General features: G+C 41.3%; 1 protein-coding gene across 1 annotated transcript in view; it reads right to left on the minus strand.

The window, feature by feature from the left end:
- Positions 1–7524: 7524 nt before the first annotated feature.
- LOC118001828 (tctex1 domain-containing protein 3) overlaps positions 7525–23351 on the minus strand; it is a 16958-nt gene continuing 1131 nt past the window's right edge. The window contains exons 2-4 of the mRNA XM_034991979.1: positions 13001–13207; positions 10584–10742; positions 7525–8231 (exon numbers count right to left, since the gene is read on the minus strand). Of these exons, the coding sequence (XP_034847870.1) occupies positions 8121–8231; positions 10584–10742; positions 13001–13207 (477 nt within the window). The 3' untranslated portion in view covers positions 7525–8120. The remainder of the gene's footprint in view (positions 8232–10583; positions 10743–13000; positions 13208–23351) is intronic.

Below are 23351 nucleotides of genomic sequence, written 5' to 3' on the forward strand. Positions count from 1 at the left end.
CCCCTCCCCTCCCCCGAGAGACCCTCCGCGCCTCCCCCCAGGGGCCCCCGCCGCCCCTCCCCCTCCCCTCCCCCGAGAGACCCTCCGCCCCCTCCCCCCAGGGGGTCCCGCTGCCCCTACCCCCTCACCGAGGGACTCTCCTCCTCCTCCCCCCCTTCTCCCAAGGGTCCCTGTCCTCCCCCTCAATCCCGAGGGACCCACCCCCTCCCCCCGGGGGTCCCCGCGTCCTGGCACCGGCCCCGTGGGCTGTATCGCGGGGGGCTGTGGGGGCCCCTGCCCATTTCGCGGTCGGCCCTCGGCCACCGCCCCTCGGCCGCCTTTGTTCTCTGCCGCGGCCTCACGCTCTCCGCAGCTCCTGAACCACCTGCCAGGGAGCCAGTCTATGACATCCTCCGCTGCTTTCATCTGAAAAGTTTCTGCACATCCAGCTCCCTGCCTGTCGAGATGGCACAGCGTAAGAGTGGCTCGGATTCAGCTCGCACGCGCGTGGTTGTGCGGCGCAGTGTGCCCCGTGCGGCAGCGGGCACCTGAGACCCTCGAAGGCCGCCAGGTGGTCCGGCACGCGGGGAGAGCTCCCTAACGCTGCTGACCTCCCGGGCCTCTTGTCTCATCTGCGAAGTGGGGAGAAATCCTGAATCCTCAGGATTACTGCAAAGGTCATGGTCCAAAGGTAGGCTGACAAAAGACACCGACATGATGGGAAGCGTTCTACTTGAACTGAATTTATCGTTAATCCTAGTTGGTAGACTTCACTTGGCCACTTCTAGATTTCTCCACACGTCAGGAACTGAACCTTAAAAGAACATGGCAGATAGTTGTGACGACAAGGGTACCAGAAATCTGTCGCAGTTGACCTCTCAGCAGACACTTTAGTATCTGAGAGTGTAGAGGACTTGCTTCAGGCAATAGACACATGACTTCCCTTTCGTTATTTTTGCTTACACTCAGCAAGCAAAAGTTTGGAAAGGAGAAGTAAAGGGATAAAGGACCTATTTTGACTCTCCCAGGCCACCTATTCCTGACTTTCCATTCCCATCAGCTCAGAAATGGCACCAATAGCTGGAGACTCACAAAGGGCTCCTGATTTAAACTTTGCTTTCACTCACAACCTCAGTCAGACCAGCTCCCTGTTTCCCTAGGCACTGAAGAAAATAGCCTGTCTGAATCCACCAAGAAAAATCAACAACTTTCTCCCCAATTCTCTTAACTCATCAGGGCCCTTACTCGGATTCTTTAGATGGAATTTAACATTAAATATACATACATATATATGTTCAGAATATACTTTCATTTATTTCGGTCCACTCTCTTCCCTTGGGTATTCTGTCTCTAGATCAGATGCAAGTTTAAAACTCTTCATTCCAAGTCAACAGGTACTGACTCAGCCCTTCAACATGCAAGGCAAGCCAGAATATTCAGGAGACACTCTTGTGGATTCCAATCCCTGCCCATGGGCAGTTTCAACACTGAAAGAATATGACACAAATATATAAATGTATTTAAAGGCAGTTTAGGTGGGAAAAAATTTACTTGCAAGTACAAAAGTTAAGATTTTAAGGTTGACATAGAATTTGAAAAGTATCTTAAGAGACTGGGGTAGGACAATTCCAGGTCAATGTACAATTGGAAATGGAAATAGGGTTTCAAGCCTGAAAAAGACTGAGAGATGGAAAAATAAGAAGCATATTTAGGCACATCAGCCATTCCAGTGTGGGTTGAGAGTAGGGTAGATGAAGGCAGATTCCAGGAGTTAGGGGTGAAATATACAGGGCAGTGGCATGATGCAATGGTGAGAACAAAGATCAAGAGTTAAGATTTGGGGGGCACCTCAGTGGCTCAGTTGACTGAGCATCTGACTTTTGATTTGGGCTCAGGTCTTGATCTCAGGGTGGTAAGATCCAGCCCCTGATGGGGCTCCCCGCTCAGTGTGGAGCCTGCTTGGGATTCTCTCTCTCCCTCTCCTTCTGCCCCTCCCTCTTCCCTCTCTTAAAAAAAAAAAAAAATGAGATAAGATTGTGATCAGTACCAACTGTGCCACTTAATAGCTGTGTGATCCATAATGGGTTAATTTTTTATCTCTCTGAAACTCCATTTCCTCATTTGTAGGATTAAAATAATAATGTCCATCCAATTATTTCACAAATATTTTATGAAAAGCAACTATGAACTAAGAATTATGTTAGGTGATAGAAATATAAGGAATCATTCATTTATTCATCAAATACTACCTTGCTACGTACTAAGTTGGAAATAAGTGGAAAAGGAGCAGGAAACTAAGTGACAGATATTGTAAACTGAGAGGATAGTGTTTCAAAAAGAGGGACAGGGGCGCCTGGGTGGCTCAGTTGGTTGAGCGACTGCCTTCAGCTCAGGTCATGATCCTGGAGTCCTGCGATCGAGTCCCGCATCGGGCTCCCTGCTCGGCGGGGAGCCTGCTTCTGCCTCTGACCCTCCCCCCTCTCATGTGCTCTCTCTCTCATTCTCTCTCTCAAATAAATAAATAAAATCTTAAAAAAAAAAAAACTTAAAAAAAAAAAAGAGGGACAACTATGTCAATTGAGAGGTTAATAAGATGAGGACAGGGCGCCTGGGTGGCTCAGTTGGTTAAGCGACTGCCTTCGGCTCAGGTCATGATCCTGGAGTCCCTGGATCGAGTCCCGCATCGGGCTCCCTGTTCGGCGGGGAGTCTGCTTCTCCCTCTGACCCTCCCCCCTCTCATGTGCTCTCTCTCTCTCTCTCTCATTCTCTCTGTCTCAAATAAATAAATAAAATCTTTAAAAAAAAAAAAAAGATGAGGACAAAGAAATGTCCATTGTATTTAGCAATCTGGGGGTAATGAGCAAACTTAATTATTTTGAGCTGTTTCTAAGGAGTGGCAACTTCAGAAGCTAGCCTGAAGTCCCTTGAGGAGGGAACGGGAGGTTAATACGTGAAGTTTGTGCCGAGTATCTGAGAAAGAAGGTAGCTGGAGAAGTGGGTTGTTGTCTTTAAGGCGGGACACAGGGGAACAAGCTTGAATGCCAAGGAGGGGGAGCAGAGGGGGCATCGCGTGCAGGAGCTAGGGAGGCAGCTCTGGGAAGGCCAGAAGCCAGCACGGTGCTGGGTAAGCCCTTGACAGCTTACAAGAAGCACAGTCTATCCACTGTGACAAGACAGGAAACAGAATGTGGCTGCAGATGCAAGTAGGTTTTGAGACTTGGTGGTGAAAAACTTGAAAGATTTTCCTCTGATATTTTTTCTTTCCTGAATGAAATAGGAGGTGAAACCACCCATGGAAGTGAGGAGAGGAGAGGAATAAAGAGGTAGTGGGGAGAGGTAGGAGAGCAAAGTTCCTAGGATGCCAAATGGTTTGCCTGCTGCAGGTTTTTGGTGGAGAGCTTCAAGGGAAACCAGTCTGTCTGGCTTTCCCATCTTCTCAAATTTAGCTACTTGAATTTAGGCTATGAATATGCATTTCCTTCAGGAAGGGGTTTTCCCAGATGAGTAAGAGGGGCAAAGGAATTTGAGTGTGTTTGTAAGGGAGAGATTATAAAATGGGTTATTGATTGCATCGACTGGAGATTTCAGTAAGATTCTACAGGTGCTGAGCCCTAAGGACAGAAAATGATGGTATAAAAATAACCTGCTTGAGTCCGAGATTTGAGAGGTCACACTGCTATTGATGACAGCAGAGTCTACAGTCTGAACCAAGGAGGAGATGACCAAGGTGGGCTAGAGGAAAAGGTCACCAAATGTGAGTTGGTCAAGGAATCAGGAAGCTAGAGCACAGACTTCCTAGTTTTCATGAGAGCACAGGACTGTAAAAATGACCACAGAAGCTGAGACCATGCAAAGTGATCTTAATAATTTGTAAAACTCCTTTACTCCCAATTATAAATGTACAGAGAATTTTTTTAAATTGTAAAACTAATGTTTAGTACACCATAAATCCAAAAAACACTGAGAATTAGTGCTTTATTTCTGTGTAAAATCTTTACCAAGAGTAGTTTGAACTGTGCTTGCCTTCTACTATCACTTACCTCTTTTGTGCCTTGATAAATTGTCATATTCCTTCCAGCACTTGATGTTTTGCGTTTTCAGTGTTGTAAAATACCTCCAAGTGTCCTTAACGTGAAGTTGTTATCAGTGTCTCTTCATCCTTTGTCACAACCACCTGCTCTAACTGATCTGTGCAATCTGGGTGCAGGTTTCCCAGCAGCGCCTGGTCTGGCCCAGCAGCTTAACCAGAGCTCAACACTAACCAACCCCATGGGTCTCTGAAAGGATGCAACCAGACTTCACTGCAGTAAAAGCTTGCTTTTCAGTCTCTCTGTAATTAAGTTTTCTTTCGACCTGATAACTAACGTGGACATTTGGCCTGAATGCTAGCCACACCCACTGGGATTTGTCATTATTATGACTGTCTTCTACCAAGTCTGGTTGACCACAAGCAGTTTTCTGTCTCTAGAGCAGTTTAAAAGATGTTGATCCAACGTTACCATGCTCTTTCTCCTTGTTGGATGGTACCTTCATGCAGGCTGAGGTCTCATCGTCTCAGCTTCATTCTTGTCATTTTTAAATTTCCTAATCACATCCAATTTCATTTGCAGCTCATTTATTTCTTTGATGCACTTTCAACTTTTTTGTCAAACTTTGTAAAACAAAATTCTAATGTAAAACGGAATTTTCTTTTTATGGTCCATTTTTGTGAAACATCCTGTGGGTCTGTCTCTGGGAGACAAGGAGGCAACACAGCTGCACACTTTGCTGTCTGTGTTGTGGCCGAAGCACTGAATAACTGGGGTGCAGCGGCCGATCCCCAACGGGCCTTGAGAGGAGGACCAGGATGTGTGGGGGTCATCGGTGTGGTGATCTGTGGGCTGCGCACTGGCTGTGCGGTCTGTCCTTGATGTACTTGCTGTCAGTGTAGCAGAGTAGGTGAAATTTGAGTCATGCTGTTGGGGGACTGGTGTTTACTAGACCGTGGCAATCAAAATTTGTTCATACCAGAACCGTGCCCACGTGGGGACTGCCTTACTGGACAGTTATCTGTATGGATATCGAAGTCACAAAGAATGGTAGCAAGAGTCAATGGAGATGGGGGCTGGGGTCCCCTAGCTCATCTTCACGTAATGAGAAGGAACAAGCCAGGGGCCGTGGGCGGTGGCGGCACAGACATGAAGAGGTGTGAGTCCACACCGCGTGCTTTGCCAGGAGTTGGGAGTGTTTAAGGCCCGAGGGGTTGCATTAGGGACTGAGAGGAAAAACAGCTTTTGCTTGAGGGGCTGTAGTGGGCCTGTGCGAACGAACCTGGTGTCCTCTTGGACAAACCCACCATGATGACCACTCTGTGACCTTCTGGAGCACAGCCCCCTCCCCAGGCTGTGCTTCTGTTTAAGCGCACCCTGTTTAGCCACACTCTCGGGGCCTGACGGGCTTGCTCTGCCCTAGAGATAGGACTATGACACACAGCGATTCTTCACCATTCTCCGCCCCCCCCCCGGCCCCCCACAGGTATGCCCACCCTCCAGGGCTGAAAAAGCAAGTCTTAGGGAAGGTGGGGTTTTAGAGATCTATGCATCACTGCCGCCTGAGACCCACTTCTGTCTGCAAGTCCCCGTAACAAACCACTTCTCCTCAGGCTGGACCTGGCCTTTTTCTTTGCTCTTACGGTTCCTTTGGAGGGTGCTTTGCATGTACCTACCTTTCAGAGAACAGGGACTCTTCTGTGGGGACAAGCCAAGTCCTTGTTAAGGAAAGAGACTCAAAATACATCTGGAGGAGAGGTTGGGAATATAGAGGAGGGTTGTGGGGCCTGCAGAGGAAGGTCACCAACCTGACCTGAAAAGCTCTGAGGGGCAGGAAGTCAGATCAGGGACGCACAGATTTCTCCAGTGGCTGAAGCAAACATCTGCGTCATATCTGATGTGATTCGTCCTTACGATTCCTTCAGGACACTGGGAAATTGGTTCAGGATGGTCCTGTGGCTTCTGCAGGCTCACAGTGAAGCGGGTGCCACGGCGGAGCAGGAAGACATGGTTGATTGCAGGGCAGAGGCTCTCTTGGTACAAGCCTCCACACAACTTGGAGGAGGAGAGGCGGGAAGGGGTCTTTGTGGTGGGAGGGAGACCCAAACGGAAACATGCAGGAGACTGGATGAAAGTACAAAGGAGGGCATCGAAGGTGACTGATGACAGGGGAGGTCAAGTGGGGGCAGCAGTAAGAAGTACTGCTGGGTTAGAGATGTTCACATGCACCTGGAATCCATCAAACCTCGAAAAATGGCAGTTCTCTTCCCGGGAGAATCAGACCCATAAGAGTAATTAGAAGAGTTTAACTCAGAAGACAACCGAGGACTGAGAGGACCTGGGCCAGGGGGTGACATGACCTGGGTCATGCCTTCCAGACGGATGCACCACCAATGTTCTGTGGGAGGCAAAGAAGGGTGTGCTCCCCATTCCTCCCGAGGCGCGCTCGCCACAATGGAAGCCTGCTGAGGCAAGGGCCCGGCTCCACACCCTGCGCCTCACAGTGCCTGGGACATGGTGCACACAGAGTGTGGCCGAACAAAACAGCTAAACTAACACACGGATGAAAGGGGCACTGCAGCAAAGCCAGACAAGACTTGGCCGTGGAGGAAAGGGGAGGATTTGAGTCACTTGTATGGAATTCAACAACGAAGTGTGTACGGGGTTGGGGAAAGCAAGAGAAAGAGCAGAGCGGAAGGTACTTCCGAGACCTCAAATCAGGTAATACCAGCAGGTCACACTTCAGGACGTAGGAAGGTCCAGGGCTCTGTGAAGTGCTGGGCACAAGTGCTCGGTTATTTACTACGTCACATAATTCACACGCTAGCCTTAGGAGGTCTCATTCTCACCTTACAAACAGTTCTAGGAGGCCGTAGGCTTTACAGCTAATGAATCCTGCAAGTTCAGCAGGAAGGTGCGTTGCTTAACATGAGCTGTTGCACAGGCTTGCTACCACTTTTTTGGCGGCCACAGATCACAACTGAGAACTCCCATGTTGAAGATTCTTTGGGCAACAATGACCGTGTTTATGCTGCGCAGCATGGACTTGTTTGTCCTGGAATATCCAGCTCATGGTAACACGTAAGTGAAAAGGAAACTCTCCTCGACCTTTCTACATTCCAGTCTTTGGACTATTCAACTAATGGCCATTTTAACCATCCATTAAGTTTGACATGGCTTTCCAAGTTCTGATTACAACTCATCTGATCACAGACATTACTGGTTGCCTCCTCCAAGCCCACCCCCTGATTCCTTGCTGGAAGACCTCTGACTGATAGTCATGTCTACTCTTTTCATGTGGCCATGTGCTCCAACAAAGGGGGGGTGCAGCCCCAGCCCCAAGGAGTGAACTATGACCCGTCTAGTCATAGACAGGACAGGAACGTGATTAACTCAAGTTAAACAAATGTTTGTAGAAGTCTGGCGGGGGAAGGGGAAAGAGAAAAAACCTGGGTCCCTGATCAAATGCCTGGAAAACAAAATTCTGTTTTTAAAAAACAAAACTAAACAAAACAAAAAACCCCCACTGGTTTAGCTTTTTCAGTTCTTGCACCTAAAAAGAATTTAATTAACAGACTAACAAAAAGAATGACCACACGTTAAGCATTTTGATTGGTTAGGGATGTGTTAAATACATTAATGTCTTTATTTCAGACTTGGTAATTTCTTTCCAAAGAATGCCTACAACGTATTAAAATGCCATTTAAAGATATAACTGCCTTTAGAAGTTTTCCAAAATCTATTTTAACATTTACTCGACACTTTACAAGGTTGTGTCATAATTTCCTGTAGTAAATTCTAATTGTCTTAACTCTAAAAAGAATGATAAGTAATTTCCCTATATTAGCACCCACTATAAGCATTTATATACTCTATCTATCCTTACATGTATCGTACATACATTTATACTTTGGGGTCATAGAACGTTAATAAATATGATAACTAGTAAGTATGAAGCTAAAAATCTGGCTTTTACTTGTTTGTTGTTAAAAGAATACAGTCAGTCTTCAGCTGGAGGCCAAACCATAGCTAACCACTATGAAGTTTGCAAATCTTCAAAGTCACAGATCTCGGTAAAGTTGAGAAGCAAGCACTCCTATAACTTGTAATGAGCTATTCACAATAGAGAGCAAACACCAGGGCCAAGGCGACGTACGTTTCCGTTTCCTGTTTCGCCGCAACCCAGCTGTCCCATGCAACATCCCAGATCCATCTGCTGGCAATCTGTGATACAAAAATTTCAAGACCAACTTTAAATTGAACATGTTAAGAAGTAAACTTTAAGTCTATACAGTATCTCAGAAAGTCATATTTAGAGGGACGCCTGGGTGGCTCAGTCGGTTGAGCGTCTGCCTTCGGCTCAGGTCATGATCCCAGGGTCCTGGGATCGAGTCCCGCGTCAGGCTCCCTGCTCCGCAGGGAGCCTGCTTCTCCCTCTGCCTCTGTCTCTCTCTCTGTCTCTCATGAATAAATTAAAAAAAATAATAAAATCTTAAAAAAAAAAAAAAGAAAGTCATATTTAGAAAGTAGTTTGTCCAATCCCCCCTTTCCTGAAAGGGCCCCTCTTCTCTTCCTGGAGTGATCCTTCTCTGACACAGGGACTGGACCTTAGCAGAATGTCTGGGAGCAGAGCCGGGAACCCTCTGTAACTGGGTCTAAGAGTTCTGCATACAGTACTACTCCACTGTGTTACACTCCCTGATACGGAATTCTCCTTTCCATCCTTAAAATATGTTCAAGGGAAAGTTTATTAGAACTTTGTTTTGAAATAAAGAAATGGCATTGATTATCCAAGCAGACCATTATAGAAAATTCTAAATCCTTTGCTTCGCTCACAAAGCCATACGTGATTTGAGTACAGCCTACTTTTCCATGGTGGATATAAATGGCCACAAACCTGTTGTGGTTTCTCCCAAGAGGGTGAGTCTACTTCTCTAGCCCTTGAGTATGAATTGGTCTTGGGACTTGCTCTGAGCAAAAGAATGGGACATTGTGTGACTTCCAAGCAAAGCCTTCAGAGGTCTTCTGCTCCCACCTGCTCAGAATGCTCTGAGGAGACCCCCACATAAGGAAAGCCACTCAGCCCACCAGAAGATGGTGGCTCACGTGCAGGAGAACCCGGGAGCCCCAGCCAACAGCGAGCACCAGCCACCAGACACGTGAGCGAGGCCATGTGGGACGGCAAGTGTGTCAGGGAGACCAGCAGGAGAAGCCGCTGCTATAGTTTGGCTGGCCCACAGAATGACGACAGATAAACGGCTGTCGTTCTGCGCTAAGCTGTGGGGTGGTTTGTTGTACGGTAGTTACCCATGTGCGCTACTGAAATATATGGCAAGCACACAGGTTAGTAACCAAGCACACCAGTTCCCCGCTGCCGCGGCATCTTTCCACTCCTGCGTTCTCCAGTTGCCAGTCCCTCTCCCCGGTCTCTGGCACAGCTGGTTTCTTCGTGATGTTCAGATATCAGAGGGCCTTCCCTGGCTCCAGACAGTCCCAGGGGCCACTCTGCCCTACTCTAATCTCCTCCACGTGAGAAGTATGTGCTGGTGTTCTCTTCTCCCTGGGTGCCAAGGTCACCTCCGTCTTGTTGACTCTAGTGTGGCCAGCAGCCCTCTGCCTTCTTCGGCGAAGACTGCAGACCGTGACCAGCTGCGATGTGTTGACGGGCAGCTCACTCCAGCTCACAGGGTCTAGCGTATATTCATATTTGTAAATGACCGTGATTGCCTTGCTGCTGACTGAGGCCTCTGTGCCAGAGACCATGTGGAGGGCTTTCTTACAGACCCACTCATTTAGCCCTCAGGGTAGCTGTGGCCTTTAGGTGTACCATTTCCGTTTTACAGATGAAAACAGCCATGCCCCGGCCGCAGGCTCCGACTGTCGCTTCCAGCATTCCTGTCTAGGTCAGCTGGACTCGGAAACCTAAGCTGTACCACTGTCCATCCCATTCCATTTCTTAAACGCTGGCCTGCATTGTTTTCTTTCCTCAAGTAAAAACTCTCAGAGAATCATGGTCTGCGTCTCCCCATTTTCTTTTTCTCAGTACCTAACCTAACTCCCATTAGTGCTCAAAATAAATTTACTGGTTAATTATCAAATGACATTAAATTGTCAAAATTAGTGTGATCATGGAATAGGATAGCTATATAGTTTAATAAATTATCAATAGAAAATTGCCATTTCTGGGGGTGCCTGGGTGGCTCAGTTGGTTAAGCAACTGCCTTCGGCTCAGGTCATGATCCTTGAGTCCCGGGATCGAGTCCCACATCAGGCTCCCTGCTCGGTGGGGAGTCTGCTTCTCCCTCTGACCCTCCCCCCTCTCATGTGCTCTCTCTCTCTCATTCTTGCTCTCTCAAATGAATAAACAAATAAATAAAATCTTTAAAAAAAAATTGCCATTTCTGGGTTAGTACTTTTCAAATAAGAGGCACTGAAGGAAGATATAGTTAACAAAACCATCCTTTGTCAGAGAGGCACCTGGGGGCCGTGGAGGCCAGTGGCACAGGAACTCTCAGGTCACTAGAGGGGACACCGTGGAGCACTGCCTGGTAGATGCTGGGTCAGTGTGGTACTCACATTTATCGCCTGACCAGTCTTTTGAATAAATAATACTTTTATAATGAACTTGTAACGGTGATACCCAAATTCTTTCACTGCTGACAAGATGCGGTCTGCTAACTCAAGTGACAAATGAGAGAAGACTTTATCATCATATTTGACATCTTTAAGACTTTCCTTTAAAAAAATAGGAAAAACATTTTAATTTTCAAACCAAATATTTTCTACATAAAAATTCAAGAAAACATGTATCTAAATAATACATAACTTTAAAAAAATAGATGCATTCCTAACCAAATAGTATTAAATGAATGTTGAGCTTATCAATTTATTTCAATAAGAATGCTGAATAAAGTTTATTTGGTTTTTAATTACATTCAATTGCTCTTCATTACCAACCCTTAACCAGTTAAGTTTTCCTTTCAAACAGCTAGTGGGGAGACACAGGGGAATTTTAAAACAAGGCTTCTGGGAATGCTTAGGTAGATGAAGGAAATCTTTCTCTAATTTCCGTATTTGCTAAAACTCAGACTTGCGTTTTCCTAAAGCCTGGGTTTCCTGGACGGGAGCCTGTTTTATGTGACTCCTGTCTTCCCCAGTGTCCTTGAATTAAAGCCACTTCTCTAGCTGCTCTCTCTGTGGACTCCAGGGGGACGCTGAGGAGATCCAAGGTTTCCCGCCATGTCTGCTGTGGATTAGTCACAGCTGGGGAGACAGATGTGAGTCATGAGGCACTAGGCTTTTCCACAGCCCATAAGCAGACTGGACCACCTAATGAGCAGACTGCAGGTATCTTTGACTTACCTGGACAATGATGAATTAATGTGGTTCTGGGTCCTGCGATAACAAATGAGCTCCTACCAGCTAATTTTATAGACATGTAAAACCAAATAGATTGCTCTGTTTCTTTTTGTTTTGTTTTGATTCCTTTCTAGAATGGTGCTGGACCTAAAACTGGGTCTAGAAACATTTGTTTCCCTCAGGCATTGGCTGTGTTTCTGTCTTTCAGACATTTAGCAACATCCACTGTCTCTTCTGAATCTGCCTAACAGACCTCAGGCTTTGCCCGCCCACATGCTCTTATTTAACAAATAATGAGTGCTTGCTATAGGAAGACACCCACAAGCTCCAGCAGTGTATACTATTTCTGTACCCAGAACTATGTTGAATTTTCCGTGAACCCAAGTGAAAATCCCTGGTCTCTTTATGACACCTAGCTATCCATCTACATATCCAATCAGCTGTTCCAGGCCCCATCACACTCAATTCTGTAAATTATCATATGTAAATACAATTTGAAATCCTACTATATCCAATAAATCCAAACTCAGTCTATGTGGTAAGACCAAGTAAGAGACACACCAAATGTATATTCTCATGTCACAAATGCTTGCTGTTACTGTTTAAGAGAAGGTAATCAATAATTATTTTATTGTATTAAATTGAGTTGCATTTATTTCCTGAAGCCATGACAATGATTAGTTCAGCTTAGAAATGTATCTGTCTATGGTAGTAGAGGGAGGCTAGAGTAGGCCTCCTAAATATTCTTCTGTATTAATAAAAGTTAATTCATTTAAATAATTAACTTTGATATGATTAAAAGAGTATTAATCATTTATACAAAATAAAGAGATGCTTTCTTCCCAACACCTAGCTCACATCAGTAGTTACTGAGAGAATGCACCTTGTAAACTGAAGGGGAGGGAACTTTGAAACCAGAAACGTATCTGGGGTAGACTTAAGCTTGGTGGAGTCCCACAGGGGAATGTGGCCATCAGAAAACACCTGGGTGCCTGGGGCCCAGCACTAGAGACCACAGATGAAAAGGTGATTCAGAAAAAGTGGTCCCTCAAATTTTCTATAAATAAAAAACTTTAATTTTGTCCTTTAAGAAGGATGATGAAGGAATTCTTTCCATCTGAACAATGTAGGCTTCAGATACCAACACTAGTATAAATAATGTTGGTATTAACATTAGTCTTACAGTATTTTATAAAATTGAAGAAGCTTTTTTGGACTAGCCTGGAAACAACTGTCTTAAATGACCTTCAGATTCCAGTCACAGTTTAAGGAAGGGGACCAGTGCCTGTGTTGGTAGTTGCCTGCCCTTAAATGCTTTAGCGTCCAGGGACCACCTTTTCACACCCATATACAGATACAGTGTGTTTTATTTAACTCATTCCTCCAAATATGGGAAAACATGAAACCTGAGGGATAAATAATTTATGGATAATTACGGGTTAATGGTTGAAATAAAAATTAAATCTAGCTCACAGCATCAATGTGAAATATATTTGAGTATGACTACAAAAGTACTTCCATATTTTCAGAGATAAATGTTAAAAAATCAATGAAATATATGGCCATAAATCTTAATACAGTTTATCAAATCCCCAAAGCTAAGATATTGCTATCATATGTATTTATCAACCTACCTTTAATATCTGCTGGACTTTAGTTTCTACTGAATGAGCTTGGAATTTTTTCAATGGCTCCATTCTATATGAATTAGCAAACTTTAATTTTGCCAGGGCACTCTTCCATTCTTTACCTAGATCAGCAATTGAATCATCAAATGGAGGCTCTACATATTGAACATCATGAATCGATTCTCTCAGTCTTTCTCTTAAAATCTGTGTATACTGCAACAGGGGGGAAGGAAAAGAGAAGATCACTTTTTTAATTGTAACCCTGCTACAATGGGACAGAGCTGACACAAAGTTTGGAAATCCATTCTAATTGATAAAGAAGTTGCTGAATCCTAGATTTCAGTGATTCACTCCTGGCTATCAATTGGGTAAAAGAAAAAAAAGTCTATCTAGCTAGAAATCATCTATTTATCTATGAACACAAATTTGCATACATATATTTAAAATATCCATGGAAGATACAAAAGAACCAGAAACAAGAGAGGCCTCCAGAGAGGGCAACTGGGTGGCTAGGAGACAGGTGTGTAAAGAAAACTTTCTGGTTCTCCACCCTGAGGTTACGAAAATATTACCCTTCATTGTGTTCTTACAATTTTATTTACTTTTGTCTTTGAGTAAATAATACCACTATTTACATAAGTATTTACATAAATAACATTACATAAGTCTTAAGTTGAAAAAATAACTAAAGTGTATTTATCTGGTACATACATTATTTTATGGTTTTGAGATTCAACATTCATTCTGTGACATTCAACACTCCTTAAAGAAATATTCATTTGGTGCCTAATATGGTCCAGATAAATGTTCTAGACTCTGAAGTTACAGTGGTGAGCTTCGTTGTAATAGCTAGGGATTAATTGTTTGGCTTATTTTAACTCATAATCAAGGAGTCTCCATTCATGGAGGGATCATTCTAATGGACAGGAGGGCTGATTGACAATTTAAAGCATACAGAAACATGAATAAACTGATTTATATAGTAGCAAATGCTATAAAAATAAAACCACATGACTTGGTAGGAACTCATTGGGAAGGACTAATTTAGACAGAGTTACCAGAGAAGGCCCCTCTGAATGAAGTTAGATTTGGGCTGAAGCCCAAAAAGAACAAAGGCTTCAAGGCTAACAGTGTGTTCTAGGAGCAGGTTTGTGGTCAGTGTGGGTCAAGTGTTCTGAGCAAGGCAGAGTGGTGACATGATGGAAGCTAGAAAGGCAACCGAGGAGCAGGTCGTGAAGCACTGAATAGAAAGAACGTGGTGAGCAGTTTGGATTTTATTCTCAGCACAGTGGGAAGTCGCTGGAAAAATCTAAGGATGTGAGTGATATGTTCTAAATTACAGTTTTAAAAGGTCATTCTGGCTGGTATGGTGAACAGATTAGAGGGAGATCAAGGTTTGGAGGGAGATAACTTTATACTCTGTAATGCTTTTTACAAATAATGTTAACTAAGTAATTCTGTAACCAGGAACATGGTTTACTTTGGCATTTATGTAAGAATTTTTATTTCCAAGTAATTTTTTATTTTAACACAAATCTTTCAATTTATTCTGAAGCATTTATTCTTTTGCTATTTTTTCAATGAGGCTTTAGATTTAAAAACATGTTTTATGTTTTTAGGAGTTGTTTTTATATAGAATTACTGCTGCACCCACCTATTAAACTTTTATTAATTTTAATGTTTATTATCTCTCGATTTTCCTAAATATATAATACAAGTCTACCTATTTCTATCATCCCTCCTCCTTTTCAGATTTTACTGCAGAGACCAGTAGTTTAAGATGTAAATATTAAAAATCACAATCCTAGGAGTATTGTGAGAGTATTTATTCTCTACCACTGATGTTTCTATGTGGCAGAAACTGGCACTGGATCAATACTTCCCTTTCTTTGCCCCCTCTGAGGGATTTATCTGATTGGCAGGTTGGCAAGAGAAAGAACATGTTTAAATGTAGATTCTTCCAGCCCTTCTCTTGGCATCTGATTATATCATCTGTTTGACCAGGGCATACGTTTCACAGAGATAGGCCATCATCTTAGATATATATCATTGTCCAGCTATGGCCGTGACTATTTGGTGAGCTGGTTTAATGTGAGTAGAAATGTTACCATTTGCCAGCCTATTTTTCATCATTAATAGTTTGTTAATGTGGCTATATGATTTTTGAATGTTTAACCAACCTTGCTTTCCTGGAACAAACTCCACTCAAATATAATATACTATTACTATTATTATTATTATTATTTTACTGGAAGTTTATACCTTTTGACCTCCTTCACCTATTTTTCTTTTTAGATTTCACATATAAGTGAGATCATACAGTATTCGTCGGACTTATTTCACTTAGCCTACTGTTCTCAAGGTCCACATATGTTATTGCAAATGGCAAGTTTTCATTCTTTTTTTAATGGTGGAATAAATAAATACTTAGGTTGTTTTCATATCTTGGATATTTATTGTAAATAATGCTGCAATAAACAGGGATGCATGTATTTTTTCAAATTAGTGTTTTTGTTTTCTTTGGACAAATACCCAGAAATGGAATTGCTGAATTGTATGGTAGTTCTTTTAAATTTTTGAGGAATCTCCATATTGTTTTGCATAGTAGCTGTACCCATTTACATTCCCACCAACACTGCACAAGGGCTGCCTTTTCTCCACATCCTTGCCAACACTTGTCATCTCGTTTTTCAGTAATAGCGAATCTAATAGGTGTGAGGTAATATCTCACTGTAGTTTTGATTTGCACTTCCCTGATGATTAGGGATATTGAGCATCTGCTCATGTACCTTTGGCCATCTGTACATCTTTGGAAAAATACCTATTCAGAACTTCTGGCCATTTTTTAATCGTTGCTAGGTTTTTTTTTGCTGTTGAGTTGTAGGAGTTTTCCACATATCTTGGATACTAACCCCTTACTAGTTTTATGATTTGCAAATAATCTCTCCCACTCAGTAGGCTGCCTTTGCATTTTGTTGGTTTCCTTTGCTGGGCCAAAGCTTTTTAGTTTAATGTAGTTCCACCTCTTTATTGTTGCTTTTGTTGCCTTTGCTTTTGGAGTCGGATCAAAAAATCATCACCAAGACTGATGCTAAGGTGTTTACCACCTATGTTTTCTTTTTGGAATTTTATAGTTTCAGGTCTTACATTCAAGTCTTTGAGTTTATTTTTATGTACGTGTAAAATGCTGATCCAGTTTTGCCAATAACCATTGAAAAGACTGTCCCTTTCCCTATTGTGTATTCTTGGCTCCTTTGTTATAAGTTAATTCACCATAAATATGTGTTTACTTCTGGACTCTGTTCTGTCCTATTGATTTAAGTGTCTGTGTTTATGACAATGCCATACTGCTTTGATCACTACAGCTTTGTAATATACTTTGAAATCAGAACGTTAGATGCTTCCAGCTTTGTTCTTCTTTCTCCATACTGCTTTGGATACTTGGGGTCTTTTATGATTCCATACAAAGCTTAGGATTGTTTGTTCTGTGAAAAATGGCATTGGAATTTTATTAGGGATTACACTGACTCTGTAGATTGCTTTGGGTAGTATGTACATTTTAACAATACTAATTCTTCCAATCCATGAACATTGAATATCTTTCCATTTATTTGTGTTGTCTTCAGTTTCTTTCATCAATGTCTTATAGTTTTCACTATAGAGGACTTTCACCTCCTGGGTTAAATTTATTCCTAGATATTTTATTCTTTAATGCAATTGTGAGATGAGATTGTTTTCTTAATTTCTGACAGCTTGTGTATAGAAATGCAATAGATTTTTTTTTCATATTGATTTTGTTGACTGCCATTCTGCTAAGTTTGTTTACTGAATCTAACAGTTTCTTGGTGGTCTTTAGGGTTTACTATATGTAATATCATGTCATACACAAATAGTGACAGCTGTACTTTTTCCTTTCCAATTTGGATGTCTTTTATTTCTTTTTCTTGCCTAATTTCTCTGGCTAGGACTTCCAATATAATGTTGAATAGAAGCGTTGGAGTGGGCATCTTGTCTTGTTCCTGAACTTAAAGGAAAACCTTTCAGCTCTTCACCATGGAGTATGATGTTCACTGTAAGTTTGTCATATATGACCTTTATTATGCTAAGGTATGTTCCCTCTAAACCCACTTTGTTGAATTTTTAGGATAAATGGATATTGAAGTTTACCAAATGCTTTTACTGCATCTATTGAGATGACACAATTTTTTAGAAATAGAGAGGTGAGGGGCAGAGGGAGAAGCAGACTCCTGGCTGAGCAGGGAGCCTGATGTGGGGCTCAATCCCGGGACTCCAGGATCATGACCTGAGCCGAAGGCAGATGCTCAACCGACTGAGCCACCCAGGTGCCCAAGATGATACAACTTTTATCCTCCATTTTGCTAATGCAGTCTCATTGTTGGGGATGCTGACCATCCATGCATCACTAGAATAAATTCCACTTGACCATGTTGTATGATCTTTCTAATATATTGTAGAAGTTGGCTTGCTGATATTTTCTTGAGGATTTCTGCAACTACATTCATCAGGTTTATTGGCCTGTAGTTTTCTGTTCTCTGGTGTCCTTGTACGGTTTTGTTATCAGGAATAATGTTGGCCTCATAAAATTAGTTTGGAGGTGTTCCTTCCTCTTTTATTCTTTTGAAGAGTTTGAGAAAGATTGGTATTACTTCTTCTTTGAATGTTTGGTAAAATTCACCAGTGAAGCCATCTGGTCCTGACCTTTGTTTGTTGGGAGGTTTTTGATTACTAATTCAATCTCCTCACTAGATACTGGTCTGTTCAGGTTTCCTATTTTAGGAATTTATATATTTTTTCTGGGTTGTCCAAATTGTTGGTGTATAACTGCTAATACCTTATGATGCTTTCTATTTCTATGATATTAGTCGTAATGTCTCTTTTTTTTTCTCCTCTTTCATTTCTGATTGTTTGAGCCCTCTCCCTTTTTTCCTTGGTTTCTCTAAATAAAGGTTTGTCAACTTTGTTTATCTTTTCAATGAACCAGCTCTTAATTTCACTTTTCTATTGTCTTTTTAGTCTCTTTTTCATTTACTTCTGCTCAAATATTTCCTTTCTTTTACTAAATTTGGGTCTCAATTTTTCTTTTTCTAGTCTTTGATGTATAAAGTTAGGTGCTTGAGATTTTTTGTTTCTTGAGGTAAGCATTTATTGTTATGAAATTCCCTCTTGGAAATGTTTTGCATTCTATAAATTTTGGTATGTTGTATTTCCATTTTCATTTGTTTCAAGGAATTTTTAAATTTCTCTTTTATTTCTACAGTGACACATTGGTTGTTCCATATGATGTTTTTAATCTTCACGTATTTGTGATTTTTTCAGTTTTCTTCTTATAATTGACTTCTTGTTCCATACCATTGTGGTTGGTAAAGATGCTTGGTATGTTAGTCTTCTTAAATCTATGAATCTCTCTGTCAAAAACTAAAAATCTTTAAAAAAATAAAGTATTTTTCATGATTCCATTCTGTTATCTGTTGGCCTATTAACTTTATTATTTTCCAGTGGTAGTTTTAGGGCTTTATATATCTTTATATATCTTTATCAGTCTACTTTCAAGGCAGATTATGCCACTTCCCATACTATGAGTCTTACAATGGCATAAGTCCCCTCCTCCCACCTCTCTGGTCTTTATGTTAGGATTGTCATGCATGTTACTTCTACATATGCTACAAGCCCCAAAATGTTATTTTGTATTTAATCAGCCAATAATCTTTACTTTTAATTTTTCCTAATTTATAATTTTTAAAGTTATTATTTAAATTTTAGCTAGTTAACATACACTATAATACTGGTTTCTGGAGTAGAATTCAGTGATTCATCATCCCAATAATCCTTAAACAGAAAAAAATATATTTATCTACATATTTACTACTTCCAATGCTTTCTTTCATCTAGATACATATTTACATCTCTTACCACATTCATTATGCCCAAAAGACTTCGTTTCACATTCTGGATAGTGCAGATCTTTTGTTGGTGAATTTTTGATTTTCATATATTTGAAAAACCTATTATATTGCCTTTGTTTTTGCAAATTTTTTTTCACTGGGTATAGAATTCTAGGTTGATGGTCTTTCAACTTTAAAGATACTTTAAAACTAATGAAAGTGCCAGTTTTCTGGCTTGCATTGTTTCTGATCAGAAGCCTGCTCTCATTTTACCATTCCTCTGTACCTACAGTTTTTTTTTCCTGCCTTTAAATTATTAAATCATTGATTTTAAGCAATTTGCTACATGTCTCAGCATAATATCCATGTTTCTTGTGCTTGAAGTTCATTGAGCTTGGATTTGTGGGTTTATAGTTTTCATTAAGTTTGGAAATTTCTCACCCATTATTTCTTCAAATCTTTTTTGTTTGCCCTGTCTCCTCTCCTCACTTGGGAACTCCAAATATAAATATATATACATATATGTGTGTGTGTGTATATATATATATATATTTTTTTTTTTTTTTGCCTGAAATTTCCCTGTATCTCATTTATTTCTCCTAATATATATTTTTTTCAGGTCTTCTTTCCATTGCTGCCTCTAAGTTCACTAAGTTCCGTTCTGCAGTGTGAAATCTGCTATTTCCATTCACTATATTTTACATCTCTAACATTATATTTATCAACTGTAGAGTTTCATCTGGATTTAACATGCTTGAACATACAAAATGTAATAACTGTTTTATCATTTAATATCATATAACTGCTTTAATTTAATGAAAACTAATACAGTAACTTTTCTGTAGTAACTACTTCAATGACCTTTTATACTAATTCTGTCTTTGCTATTTGTCATTTCTGGGTGTTTTTATTGTTTCTTCTCACTTTGAGTTCTATTTTCCTGTTTCTTTGTAGGTCTGAAAATATTTAATTGGACAGAATATACTGTGACTTTTACCTTGGTGTGTTTTTGCATTCCTTTACATACTCTTGAGTTTTCTAGCATGTAGTAACAGGAACAGTTTCATTCTCTTGAGACTTGCTTTTAATCTTGATAGACCAAACTGGTAAAATCTTTAAGTCTAGAGCTATTTCTTCCCCCAGTACTGAGACAATACACTTCTTAGCACTCTAACCAATGTCCTATGATTTACATGGTTTTTCACTCCTACTGGTGGAAAAACAAATGATTTTGTGTGAGTCCAGCGATTTTTCCTGCTCCTTTTGGTGGTTCTTTCTCTGGGAACAGGTGGTTTCCTTATTAGACACACTGATGCTCTAACCTGAAGACCTGAGGAAAATCCTTAGCAGATGTTTGGAGCTGTTTGTGCAGCTCCCTCCTAATACTCTGCTCTGCATTCACACCAGCTTGATCTACCCTGGCTCTCAAACCCTTCTCAACTAAGGAAGAGCTCTCCACAGGTGTAGGCCAGAATTCCCTCATTGGGGAGTCAGAGGAAATCTTGGGGGTCACCATTCCTATCCCCCACCCCCAGAGATTACTATCCTGTCTTGCCTTACATCTCATCAATGGAAAAACAATTGCTTCATACATTTTGTGCTATTTTCAATGGTTTCTGGTAGGAATTACTCCATGTTGGCTGCTAGTTGGAAGCCCTTCATCAGAAATCTACTGTTTTGATTATTTGCCAGGCTGCATTGTTTTAGTTGGAGGAAAGAGGAATTATTTGCTCCCAAAGCCTCTTAGAAATAAAATCTTATTTTGTTCTTTTTTTATTAAGAGAATACTTCTCTAGAGTAATTGCCATCTTTTTTCCCCACAATATACACAAGGGATACAACAACACTGTATCCTCAACAGTGGCTTACAACTGCAATGATTCCCTTGGGGATAGAGCATGCATGCATGGTTTGAAAATAACAGTGATTCTAACTTGCTGAAAACTCATATCTCTAACATTTCTTCCTTATATATAATTTTGGCCTTCTGATTTTTTCCTTTTTTTAAAGATTTTATTTGACAGAGCGAGAGACAGCAAGAGAGGGAACACAAGCAGGGGGCATGGGGGAGGGAGAAGCAGGCTTCCGGCTGAGTAGAGAGCCCGATGCGGGGCTCAATCCCAGGACCCTGGGATCATGACCTGAGCCGAAGGCAGACGCTTAATGACTGAGCCACCCAGGCACCCCATGATTCAGTTTTCCTTTTATTCATTATTTTATCCTTTCATTAGGGAAGAATCTTTGTAATTACTTCTAAAAATTAGAAATGTTTTAAATATGATCAACATTTTTGCATCTACAAAAATAACCTGACTTTAATTATTTAACCTAGTGATACAGCATTTCCAAAATAAAAGGAGTCTGGTCATAAGATGCCACTGTATTAGTAACAATATAATATTAATATACTAATTAAAGGCTATTTGAGGCACCTGGGTAGCTCCATCAGTTAAGCGTCCACCTTCAGTTCAGGTCAGGTCATGATCCCAGGGTCCTGGGATGAGCCCCGAGTCGAGCTCCCTGGTCAATGCGGAGTCTGCTTCTCCCTCTCCCTCTGCTCCTCCCCCCAGCTCATGCTCTCTCTATGGCTCTGCTCTAAAAATCTAAAGGCTATTTGCTTGTATTTAAGATTTTCAAATGTATATACACAAGTAAGACTAACCAAGTCTTCAATTTTTTGGTTATCTGTTTAAGGTTTTGGATCTTTGGTTTGAGCAGCTCACAGAATGGAAGAGAAGGCTAAAGAACCAGACACATGAGGCACATCAATATTCTGTCCTCAATTTGAATTAATCCCAACCATTTTCTTACATTATTCCATGAAGCGTTCAACTAATTAGCCACATCTGTGTCTCATCTAACCACAAAGTTAAGGAAAATGGCAGTCCCATTAAAACTCTATTGTATGGGAAATGAATTAATCCTCCAAAGGAAAATGGAAATGCTATTACTAGAAGAAAAAAAAATGGACGCAGCACATATAAAATTAAAAGACATTTAAATCGATTAAATTGTGCTGTGTGTCTTCATGCTTCCTATGCTTAAGAACAGAGGAATTCTCTACTACCAAAAAATTAGAAATTACCCATTAGTGCACTTATTAGTCTCAGGTCCATTTAGTGAGCATATGTGGAGTGCATTCTCAGTCTCTTCCCTGTTTCTGGTCTATTCAAATTTCTTACTCCTAGAAGCCTAGGTCTTAAAGGCAGCTATGATCGATCACATCCATATCAAACAAGAATGGCCTTGGTCCATATCCCTTTATTTTCAGACTATGGTCTATATACCACGTGTATATATATCCTTTAGGATTCAGGCTTATTCATTTTTCAAGACCACTTCTGCCATGTAGTAGGAAGTTCCTAAAAGGCACCTTTGTCTGCCTCAAAATACAGAAATTTTTCTTTACTGCTGGTGATCTATCTATAAAACAGATTTATTACCAGGCAACACGGTTGATCCTTGAACAACAGGAAGGTTAGTGGCACTGACCACCCTCCTCCAGTAAAAAAAAAAAATCTGTAACTTCTGACTCCCCCAAAACTTAAGTCTACTGTTGACCAGAAGCCTTACCAATAATATAAATAGCTAACGAGCACATATTTTGTATGTTATATACTCTATTCTTACAATAAGGCTAGAGAAAGTTCTTTTCAAATTGTTACAAATCTCAAAAATTTTTTTTCAATATATTTACTGAAAATAATCTGTGTAAGTGGATCTGGATGGCTGGCCCTCATGCTGTTCAGGGGCCAAACTGCAGAGCACGGCTTTTGGGAGCATGAAACTTCACTTCCAACAGGTGAAGGTTTCCAGCCTCGCTCTGCATTTGGTTGTGTGAAATTGCTCTATTTTTCCTCCTCTAGTTTGTTCTTTCCTTTGTAAAATGGAGACACCACAGAACTGTCATTACTGCCGGCATGTTTTGATTCCCGTTTTATTCCTTGAAATGTTTTAGGAACATCAGCATTTTGTCTGCTCTCTCTCCTTCACCTCGGAGATTATGGGTCCCATGAAGTAGGTGGGAAAGGAAACCTTGAGACAAGTGGACCAGGATTCCCAGGGCAGATATGCTAGTCTCAGCTCTAGCCTTACAGTTCCCTCTCCTTGGACAAATTATTTCCTCACTTAATGTCTCAATAAAAGGAGAAGTCTCCATTACAGTAATGGTTTTCGGACTATGGTCTCACAGAAATCCTGATGTTATTGCACCCATAAAGTGAAGGGCATCTTCCACTAACTCCAGACAATAAGTCTCACATTTGTTTTTTCCTCCTACAGGTCCCTCAAATACTGAGACTGCAGCTGTTTCTGAAAACTCAACACATCGGACCCTTGTCCTTGTCAAAACAGCACACGTGTGGCTCTGAGTGCAGAGCCCAGGCAGCACAACGGAAGGGAGAGGGAGACCGGGGAGCACGAGGGAGGGGAGCGCGAGCCCCGGGAGCACGAGG

Source organism: Mirounga leonina, unplaced genomic scaffold (assembly GCF_011800145.1).
Source record: "Mirounga leonina isolate KUSES-001 unplaced genomic scaffold, KU_Mleo_1.0 Mir_54, whole genome shotgun sequence".
Lineage (NCBI taxonomy): Eukaryota > Metazoa > Chordata > Mammalia > Carnivora > Phocidae > Mirounga > Mirounga leonina.